Raw genomic sequence first — 11331 nt, forward strand, 5'->3', positions numbered from 1 at the left:
TGTATTTCTCAAAACATGGTTACACTTCACAGGTCCTCTTACTCTTTGTCAATTTTTAAATGGGTGACTGGTTCCTAGAAGGACAAAAATGTTAAGAATTGGACATTCAACTCTGATCCAAACATCATATTCTTAGAGACTGAATCTGTTCAAGATCCTTATTAATTTAGGGATGCTTTTTAAAAAAAAAACGTTTAATGAGATTGGTTTTAAATGTTCACTTTTAAACAATTTAAGAATGCCAACATGCTAAAAAAAAGAACTGAAAGTTATGAAAATCGTAACAGTTAAATTAACATCAACACATAAAAAATAAACACAGTCCCACCCTGTCTTCTAAATTCCCATTACTCCCCACAGCCTTCTAGATATGAATACAATATAGTGAATTGCTACACAGCATTCCAAGCACATAGAACAAAGGCATATAGCAGCTATTTCCTGCCTACATTATAAATCACCACGATCACCCTTCTTCCATTTGGCTCAAAAGAAAAGAGCTGGTGAAAACACACTCCCATTTCAATGGCTTTTGACAGACGATTCAGGGGAATATAATTACTGGGTCCATATAATTTAGTTTCTGAAATAATATACGAAAAGCACATACAAAAAGAAAGGCTTTGCTTGGGTGACCAAATTGCTGTTTTAAATTTAATTTGACAGTTGTTGTTTTTTTTAAATTCCCTGGTTATTGGATAAGTAATAAAATTCAGCTTACTTAAAAATATTTACTAGCAGCAGCAGGAGGATGGATGGAAATGAACGTCCCAGGAATGTTTGGTTTTTAATTGTGCTTCCCCAGTCCCATTAGATATGGGACTAAACAAGCAGCAAACTATAAACATTCCACCAATATAAAACATTAAACACCTTTGCAAAGTGATGCCTGAAGAACTTTCATAAATGCATCAAATATATTAAACAATAGCAGCACATCTGAAAAGGAAAGGAAAGGGTGAGGGAAAGAAGAAAGCATTGTGCACGCACCCCAATTTTGATACAAAAAGCAAATTAAACTAGCTTGAAACTATCGATGAATATTCTGATTTGAATCAAAAGGCATCTGGAATCCCATGTTGCTGTACCCCGAGCAAAAGAATTTCAGTTTGGAAATGCAAGAAGCAAGAGAAGGAAACATGATCAATTAGATACACAAAAATTTCATAACATTCACTGCATGCAACTACCATAAGGCCCGCTTAGCTCATTTGTTCAGTTCTGAAATATTTAACTTTTTACCTGATGTTCAGCATGAATGTTATCCCCAGTAGGCCACCGATGTTTGCTGTTATTATAGCTGCCTCCACCACTTCCGCCTCCCCCAAGCTGCTCACCATGCTGCCTCTGAAAGAAGTAATCCACCATTGCGTCGTCCTGGGAGCGACCTGCAACCCCTATGGATCCAGGAACAGGGCTGGAGTGGGTCCCTGCTGCAAGGGCTTGATTTGCAGCTGGCTGTGTCTGAGCCTGGGACCCTGTTCCAGATGTCAAAACAACAGGCATGTTGGGATTAGCTGTATCTTGACTGTGCTGTTTCAGGTGGGGGCTGAAAGAGTCCTGCCAGAGCACTGCTTTTCTCTTCAAAACACATGCAACGCTCATTCCACCAGTACCTAAGGGAAGACAAGTTCAAAACACCAATTAAATTGAGTCTGCCATTTACAAAACTCACGGCTAAATACAGAATAGCCATTATCAAGGAATCCTAAAATAAAGTCCCACCCGTATCATTACACTAGCTTAGCGATCCCAAAACTTTTGGGCACCAGGGACCAGTTCTGTGGAGAGAGGTTTTTCCATGGACCGGAGATGGGGGTGGGGGGCGTAGTTTTGTGTGCTGCCTGCATCCCGCAGATGGGGCTTCGCTTCTTTGCACAGCCCAGTTTCTGGCATGCCACAGTGCTGATCATAGTTGGGGACCCCTACACTAGCTTACTTTTCCAGCAAACATTACTGGATGATAATGCATATATCCCTAAATTGCTGGATGAAAAATAATTTTGGGTGCTCACACGTACATACATTGATCTGAAAGAGCATCAAGCTGACACCAGACCCATTCTCAGCCATAATGCAACTTTGGGCATACAAATAAATTGGAATAAAAAAAGTAATTCAGAACGCGCTGGTTTCTTTTTACATGCGAATCAGACATTGTGATATAAAATGCATTCACTTGACTAATAAATCAACCCAGGGTTTGTAGCTGGCTCCTAAGAACCAGAATATTTAAACTACATGTTTTTTTATAGAAAATAAGGTAGTACCATATTAAATAATAATTGTCTTTAGTTAACAACAAGTATAGGTTAAAGTGAAACACGGTTCTATGATATTCCTCCTCCTGTTGCCCATGAGATAAAGAAGTGATTACACAAATCAAAAACTTTCTTCAATTTGCATAGGCACCATTAATATTGGTGTGGCAAAGAAGTGTGTATTTTCAAGAGTTATCATGCCTGGACTTTCATGAGCACACAGAGCAATAAAGGAACACAATTATTAACTACATTTGAGGTTATTCACATTTCAATTGATTTAAATAAGGTGTTAATATATTTATAGTCCTGTAATAAATTTCTCCCTTTTACTACATTAGAAATTGCAGAATTAAGGAGAGAGAAAAAAAGGGGGGGAGCGTGTTCTCTATCAGAGGAAAAAACTATTTGAAGAGGTGCAGGGAAAAAAATGTGAACCGATTCCACAAATTAGAACTCACACAGCTCAAATTTAAAAGGAATTCTTGGTTCCTCTACATTGGGAAGCACCATGGGTAATGTATTCTTATACACCCCTCACTACTTCATAGTGGTATCAGCAACTGCTTTTAATTTTAAGTAAGATATAATTCCCAGTTTAGTTGGAATTTAAAGAAATGTGATCGTGGCTCATTTTCGCTAACAAGAATTAAAGTGTAATTTACAGAAGAAAATATGGTTTCTTTAAAACTGGAAGTAAATGGAATCTTCCCCATTGGATGCAAATAATAATAATAGAAAGCATGCTAAGGATTCAAATTTGTGAGGATAAAGAGATTGAATGATATAATATTCACAAGCAAAAGTGCTAAAGGTGCATGTGTAAAACGGTCATTACTCCTGTTTCCATACACTAATACTTTTCACGTATCTATCATCTCAAAGAAGAAAAATGAGACAATTTGTATGGTCTGGATTGCAGCTTAATCAACCTATATTTAGATACCAACACTGCAAAGCTTCCAGTTTTGCTATTTATATAAATATAGTAATGACAATTTATTAACAAAGTATGATCAAATGAAAGTATTTACTTAAATAAAATTATTTCAATCTGCATTAAGTGTAACTGATTTTTTTTTTGTTATTTGGAGCTATAGCTCCAAAACCAAACAATGGGTTTTTCTTCTCTGTTTATTTCCAAGTATGAAAACATTCTCCAGTTTAGTTTTAAGTTACTGCTCATCCTATAGTGATGACAAAGAAGTTGCATTATAATTGGCTTTTTTAATTAACAGATAAACGAAATACATATGTTGGCTTTCTACTCTTCAGACTAGCTTAAGAAGGAAAAATGTGTTTTAATGTAACAAAACAATGGGGGAAAAAAAGTAACAAAGCCACAAAGCAGATACTTCAATCTCTAAATTTAGACACCCACTGCAATCAGAACTACTGTACTCTAATCAGTTTTTTGAAGTATAGCCAGCAAAATTGTCCTTGGGAAGGAAAGCCACAAAGCAAGTACTTCTACTACAGGCCTACAATTGAAGTAGTGAAGAATGGGGGCGAGGGAGTTACCTAAGGGGGAAAATCTGGAAAGCATACTGAGAAATTCCATTTCTTAAAATTATTTGGTAAATGAATAACAGTAAATAAATCACGCAAACAGCATGTATACTATTAATCAAATAAGAGAGCTGCCCTTATTTTGTTCAAGTGAATTGTTCCTCTGAAACATGGGATATTCCACTGAGCTAAGGTGTGCATTATTACAACATGCAAAGTTTTGTGGCCCAGGAGTCTGAGCATTTTCCTGAAAGATAGCTCGGTCTGACAAGTCACAGGAGAGATGCAATCAACAGACCTCTCATGATTTCAATAAAACCTGGGGAAGCATCTTCACACCCTGTAAGATGCCACGACTCTTGCCACCGTATAGGGATATTACAATGGAATAGCATACCTTTCTGTTTTTCTAATCTAAAGGACATGTCAATGAAATGCACTCTGGACAAACTCCGGGAGATTTAGGCAATGACTATTTGAGACATTCAGAATCCATGGCAGGTTATCTTTCACACCAGTTCCTACAGAACAATAGTGTGAGAGAACCACTGCCTTTCCACTCTGTTAAATTTCCTAAATCCACCAAGTTGCACGAAATGGTCTTCGGGCTGATTCATCAGAATCATTCTTTTCTATATAATAGAGGCAATCCAACAATTGCATATCACTACTGGGATTATCAAAAATCGTCATCCCTCCCCGATAACCCATTGGCCCATTCCACATGCCATTACTGGAACAATAAGAAAAAGTAACGTAAGGAATTGCATAGAATTTCTAGAGCTTTCAGGAGGGATTTGATCTTATTTTGTTTCCATTGATATCCTCAGGGAGTTAACAGGATCCAGAGCACCTTTGGCTAAAAAGGAAAAAAAGAACTAATGTAAAAGGCAAATTGTTAGTGGGAATTTTTTTTTTCAAGCCTGCGGTGGGGTATAAGCTGTTAGGCACCAGTTGTTTCTTTACTGTATTTAGTGATACCAAGCTATTTGTTATTTATAGTCTTAATCTTTGTTAAAAATTGAAATGCTGTGAACGGCTTTGTCAACCTTTTAGATTGAAAATGAAATACAAAACATGAATGATTTGAGTGCTGTACATGGGCGTGGAAAGCTTACCTTGCAACTCTTGTTTAAAAATAATTTAAGAGGTTTTGAGATAATTAAAAAAATTAAAGTCAATATATTTTGCACTGCACTGCATTCAAGATTCTTGTGTTGCATTAATGCTCCTTGTCAATCCACCTGTCTCAAGATTTAAAGACAAATCCATGACAAAAGACTATCTTGCTACAAGAATAGTAGCAACAACAATGAACATTCCAAGGTCGATTGGTGAAAACCAAAATTATCAATTCTTTCAGTGAGAGACTGCATATATTGAAAATGTTAAGGTTAAAAGTGTTGTTTCTCTATATTCAAAATTGAAAGAAAAGCCTATGGCATTATAACAATTCCTAACTACTGAAATAAAACATTTTCAGCATGTAGATTAACTCCATCTCCAGGCCCAAGTCAATAAATAGTGCTTGAGGGGGAAAATACTAGTGAGTAGGTATATGTTTCTGCACACCTTCCCCTGTAAGTCCACTGCTTATATGGATGTTTATATAGTACCAGTTCTATTCATGACCACAGAAAAGAAAGTGCCCCATGCAATGTTATAGCTGCACTGTTGCTTGCAAAATTGTTAAGAAAACTAATTCTGTTGTCTTCTGGAGAACTGAAGAATACGATGCAATGGTTAGAATGTTAGCTAGAAACCCAGCTTAGATCAGCTCAGAACCTCAGATCATCTGGGGTGAGACATGTGCTCTTAGTCAACACCTACCTATCACATAGGACCACAGCCAAGATGACCACAAAAGACTCTGTAGGCTGCAGGAGCTATATGGAAAAAGAGTAGGCTAAACTATGATGATGGAGTTAGTCACTTTCTCCTCAGAATCTTAGCAAACATCAGTACTATCAACAGTCATTCAGCCATAGATTTTTATCTGCCATCCACAAGGCATCCCAAAATGAGTAAGGATGACGAGTTCTGAAGAGCAAATGGGGAGCAGCATCACAGGAAATTATGGAAATAGGTGACACTGAGCCTGATCATTCAGACAATTGAGAAGTGAACCCCTCATCACATGGGGGGGGGTTGTTGTTCATTTAGCCCATGTCTTTAGCCCCTCTTTACAAGAAGACGTTATAATACACCTTGTATTTTTAGTTAGCCTTTGTATTACAGAGTTATCAAGGTGATTAATGGAATTAAATCTCCTGGAAAATTCTAGAACCTACATAGGTAAGATTCACCTGTCATATGGTGTATATTTGACTAGAATGTCAAGGATGCTGTTGCCTAGAAATCAGAGGAATTGTTTAAACTCTATAGTCCATTGATGCCAAACGCACGATATCATGTTGCTGTCATATGATCTTCCCTGACATTTTCCCCTTCAGGGAACTGGGGTGGGCGTGGCCTGCAAGTTTGACACCCCTGCTACAGTCCAACAAAAATGCAAAATTTTCCTCAAATAGGCACCCTAAAACTGACAGGTTACAATTCTCATCGACCCTAAATTGGCCTGATAACACCTGAAGAGCCCATCTAGGGCTTATCAACTATCCCTTATCAAAAGTCCATTCCCATTAGGAGAAAATAGAACACTACTATCTTCATTTTTCACTCAACAAAATGATTTACATTAAAGTTGTGGTATACAATTTGAAACACATCATTTAAGAATATTACAACTCAGTATATTCAGGTCTTGTAATCACCACTGCCTTTTTAATTTCTCTACTTTAGGCCCCAAAATTGTTTTTGGTTTTGATTCAGTTTCTGGTGAGATTTATTTCTAGCTACCAGTTTTTTTAATGCATTCTTCAATAAAAAGTTATGCCTGCTACATATTACCCAGTGCTAAGCTGGAACGGAAATTAAAACATGATCACAAAACCGATGGTGTATTAATATTTTGCTGAACAAAACCAATATTATCTGGATTCACACAGGAAACCAAGCAACACTAAATAAATCACTTTACAGCTGAGCAAAATGTGAAGCTACACATAGCGCACATACAAACACATATGTAAGAGCACTCATCTGTATGTGTATATATACGAACAGTTTGAAATACTCAAAAATCAGTTTCTTAAAGAAGAAGACAACTGCTTAAATAGTACATCTAAATGTAAAACTATACTTTGAAAGTCCTATGCAAGAAAATGTTTTTTAAATGACTCGTCTAAATACCTGTAATTTAAACTTATCTTATCAAGCCATCAAAACTCTCTTTAGTGCAAAACCTGAAATCAGCTGTTTCCCCTCAAACTGCTTTCAAATTATATAACCTAAAAACACTGGATGAGAACCCAAAATAGTGGACTGATATAGGACATAATTCCACATACACAAACATGGGGAGTAAACACGGCTGAATACAGTGGCAATCACTATCAGTAAACATTTACAGAATCAGGCTACATTGTTAAATAGCTGCTGAAATGCAATCTAAACAACTAAAAACTAACAAATCACACAAGTTTGTCCTGTTCAAACAAACATTTGATAAGTACAACAGGGCTGACTCCTGGATATGTACTGACTGCACCGTAAAATACTGCTATGCCTTTTCCGTAGGACAAATTCGTACAACAACAATAGGCCACCCGGTTCTCTTCTTTGTTTCCAAACTGCTTGGCCAAAACTAACTTGAAGCTGGAACAACCGAAGGCCTAGGAAGAGAAGAAAACAGCCTCCTGTTGCTGCTTCCTTACTGAACAAAAACATAATTTTTTAAAGTTATATAAGTGAAGTCAAGAAAGAAAAACCTTCATTATTTCCCCCCAGTCCCCTTCATTTAGGGGAGAGAAAAAAATAAACTCAAGAGCACCCTTGTTTTGCCTTCTTAATCCTAAACATTACTTAAGTCAAAAAGCAATCCCAATTGTACACCCCACCAAGGGGCACAGCTTTGAATGGAGGGCAACAAGAATGTTTTAATTGTGAAGCGACCACCCCACCCAGCCCAAAGTTAAATTGATGACACACATACACCACCACCACCACCACCCAAAAAAAAACCAGATAAAACTTTACTCTAGGAGCTTGGGCAGAAGTCACGTACTCCATTTCCTGCATATACAGCTCCTGTACATATTAATTAGGCATCACCTACCCGCCTTCCTCATCCCAGTTATTTTCCCTTGTCTTACTTTCCTCTCCTCCCCCCCCCCCCCCACCAACCCCACTTTCCTTTCAAAACCACGATGGAGTTGAAAGCCCCCTCCCACTCCAGAAATCAGCAAGCTGCTGCCTTTCCTGGCTTGTTTGGAAATAGTATCTAAAAGGCCAACCAAGCGTTCCTCCTCCCTTCCCCCAAAGAAAAGCGACGGGAGGAGGGGGGAGGAAAGAAAGGAAAAATTAAAATAAAGCCAACCAAGCCTCAGTTGGGGAGCCTAGGAAACCCCCTTTTCTTTTCTTAGGGTCGGTTGAACGGGGCAGCTGCCGTCTCCCCTTGTCCCCCAAAGAAGCGTCTCGCCTTTCTCTCCCCTTCCTGGAACAACAATAGAGGCCTTGCTCGGACTCGAAAACATGAACCAGGAACAAGCGCGAGGAAGAGCTTCGGCAAGAATTGCCCGCCCAGGGCCGCCTTTCGGAGGACCCTCGCTGCCTCGGCCGAAGCCCTAACCCCAATACGGCTTCACCGTCGGGCCTCCTGGGCTCCGGAGTCCCGTTCTAACCCACTTCGGTCCGGATACTCACGGGCGGAACGGTAGGATGAAGACGGATCTCAACGGCCCCCCCCTCCCCCCGGCCTCTAAGCTCTGGCTTTGCCGCTCCCCCTGCCTTTCACTTCAACAACATGGCGGCGCACTGGGGACTCGGGGAGGCGCGCTGCATTCTGGGAAGTTGAGGCTGGAGCGCGGAGAAGCTCGGCTGCCGCGGAGGGTCAGCCGCGGCACGGCGGCGGGATCCGGGTAAAGCGAAGAAGGGGAGGGGCCTCTCGGCAGGGTTTGTTCCCCAGCCAAGGGAGAAGTTGCATCGGATCTCCGAACATTCTTCGCACGGGCAATATACAATGCCGTTTGGGCGCTTAGCCAAGAGAAGATTGGGTTGGTTGGAGCTGGGTTTGTGTGTGTGTGTGTGTGAATAACCGATTGGAGTTGACAGAGGCGGGTTAACACAGGAATGCTGCATTCACAAATGCAGTGATCCAGGGCGGGTTGGCGGGGGAGGGAGCTGATCCCCTATTTCAGACAATACGTTGCAACACCGAGGGCTGATCTGCAAACGAAATCCGCCCGCAGTCCGCGGTCCCAGCAAGTTGCCGAAGTCTCCAGGGTCAACGAAAAGGAAGGAGACGGAGTGGACAGGTGGCTCGACAGGCAGAAAAACCCGAGAGGCTAAACGGCTCTCTCTGCCCGCAAGATACGAGCAAGGCTTGGAAGCTTTGATGAATAATAATTGCACTTGGGGGTGGGGGGAGTTTCACTCGGTGTTTTGCAAACTTGGCAACTTTTAAAGATGAGTGCACTTTTTTGGTAGTAAAATAATTACTACCAACCTGCCTTCCGTTAAGGACCTGTATACAGCGCGGGTCAAAAAGAGGGCTATGAAAATATTTACAGACCCCTCACATCCCGGACATAAACTGTTTCAACTCCTACCCTCAAAATGATGCTATAGAACATGCACACCAGAACAACTAGACCCAAGGACAGTTTTTTCCCCGAACGCCACCACTCTGCTAAACAAATAATTCCTTCAACACTGTTCAACTATTACAAAGTCTGCACTATGATTACTATTAATCTCCTCATCACTCCTTATCACCTCTCACTTGTGACTGTATGACCGTAACTTTGTCGCTTGTATCCTTACTATTTATATTGACTGTTTCCTAGTATGATTTGATTGCTTATTGTACCCTATAACTATTATTAAGTGTTGTACCTTATGATTCTTGACGAATGTATCTCTTGTGTACACTGAGAGCATTTGCACCAAGACAAATCCCTTGTGTGTCCAATCACACTATTCTATTCTATTCTATTCTATTCTTCAACTCACAGAATTCCCCAGTTAGCATCCTGGTTTAAAGTCCAAACAGTATGGATCAAGCAGGGTGGGGGCATTCAAGTCCTTAGCAAGATTGTCTTCGCAGGAAACAGAACTACTCTGTAGGAACAGATATTTGTATATAGAAATTTATGATGGCCTGCCTGGATGTTTTCCCAGGCTGTGGGGACAGAGTGATCCACGAGTGAGGTCCTGTTCTTCCAGTTAGTTGTGAGCTTTGTATACATATAGTGTTTGGAACCTGCCCAGAATCATGAAAGAATTAGGCAGCATTGACATTTGATGACATATGATGACACATGATATACCTAACAATTAAAGGTTAGACTTTTGTCCAGATGCAGCTGGATGGGTTATAACAGGTTATAATAAACCTGGTTAAAGGTGTCATGTGAATTGAGCCATACTCAATGGAAAACATTGTAGTTTTATTGGAACAAAAGCTGCTCCAACTTCTTGCCTATAAACAACCATCCAACACATTTGTTCTTTCACTGACAGAAGTCCATTCCATATTCTTGGTAGCAGAGAAAATCAGCTCCACCCAATTTATTTATTTTTTATTTTATTTATTTTTTATTTTATTTTGTCAAGCAATTATAAGATAACAGGTATAAGTATAAACATAGTTATGGATACATGAAATGGATACATACAAGAAAAATAAAAAAGAATAGGACAGGGGTGGAAGGCACGTTAGTGCGCTTATGCATGCTCCCTTACCAGTTGAGACATGTTTCAAAATAACAAGCCCAAGATGATACCATTCACAGTAGACCAAGTTGAGCATAGTGGGACGATGCCCAGTTTCTCCTGAGGCCTCAAGTGTGCAGAGTTGCTACTCTTACTCAGTAAACCAGTGTGATCTTGTTCAATTTCCTCCAACTTTGACAAGCTTCCTGCTTTGCAAATATGGGACTTGACATCCATACACAGCTTGTCAGTCAGCCTGTCACCATTTTTTAGGGAAAATATTTGCTAAATGCCCATCCAAATCCAGCTTCCAGATCCTCCTCCTGCAAACTTTCTTACCTGGAAGATAGGAAGGTGCTCACTTGATTAAACTTAGGAATCACAGATTAAAACAAAGGGTGAATACAGGTAACAAATAGTAATCTCTGCTTTCTAAATACCTTTCCTATGGAAATGGAACACAGTAGCATTTTCCAATGAATATTAAACAATATTAGGATATTAATAGGAAGGGAGAATTGTAGTGTGGTGGCTAGGTCTCTTCAAAGCAAAAATCAAAACTCCGCATATACACTGGTAACAGCATTTCCCAAAACTATGATTTTAAAAGAACTGTAGACCCAATACATCTCTAAAAAATCCAGATTGAAGTAAACTTATTGCAGATAAGGACCGGGACTTAACCAGCCTTATAGTGTGAACTTATATTGTGGGTGTCAACCGTGTTTTTGTTTTGTTTAGTGTATTCCGTGGACGGATCTTATTGTGGTTTATTCTATGCATTATT

At 39.7% G+C, this 11331-nt stretch overlaps 1 protein-coding gene across 29 annotated transcripts in view; it reads right to left on the reverse strand.

Annotated features, from left to right (window-relative positions):
* Positions 1–8842, reverse strand: part of PUM1 (pumilio RNA binding family member 1) — a 50691-nt gene extending 41849 nt beyond the window's left edge. For 6 of the 29 annotated variants that reach the window (XM_087939827.1, XM_087939825.1, XM_087939821.1 and 3 more), the window contains exons 1-2: positions 8311–8430; positions 1243–1616 (exon numbers count right to left, since the gene is read on the reverse strand). In XM_087939827.1, coding sequence (XP_087795953.1) covers positions 1243–1616; positions 8311–8365 — 429 coding nt within the window. In that variant the 5' untranslated portion in view covers positions 8366–8430. Of the gene's footprint in view, positions 1–1242; positions 1617–8310 lie in introns of those variants that run through there. The other 23 variants (XM_087939835.1, XM_087939834.1, XM_087939836.1 and 20 more) reach the window with 14 other exon arrangements.
* Between the last annotated feature and the right edge of the window lie 2489 nt (positions 8843–11331).

Source organism: Pseudonaja textilis, chromosome 10 (genome assembly GCF_049901715.1).
Source record: "Pseudonaja textilis isolate UNSWEBS1 chromosome 10, rPseTex1.2, whole genome shotgun sequence".
NCBI lineage: Eukaryota > Metazoa > Chordata > Lepidosauria > Squamata > Elapidae > Pseudonaja > Pseudonaja textilis.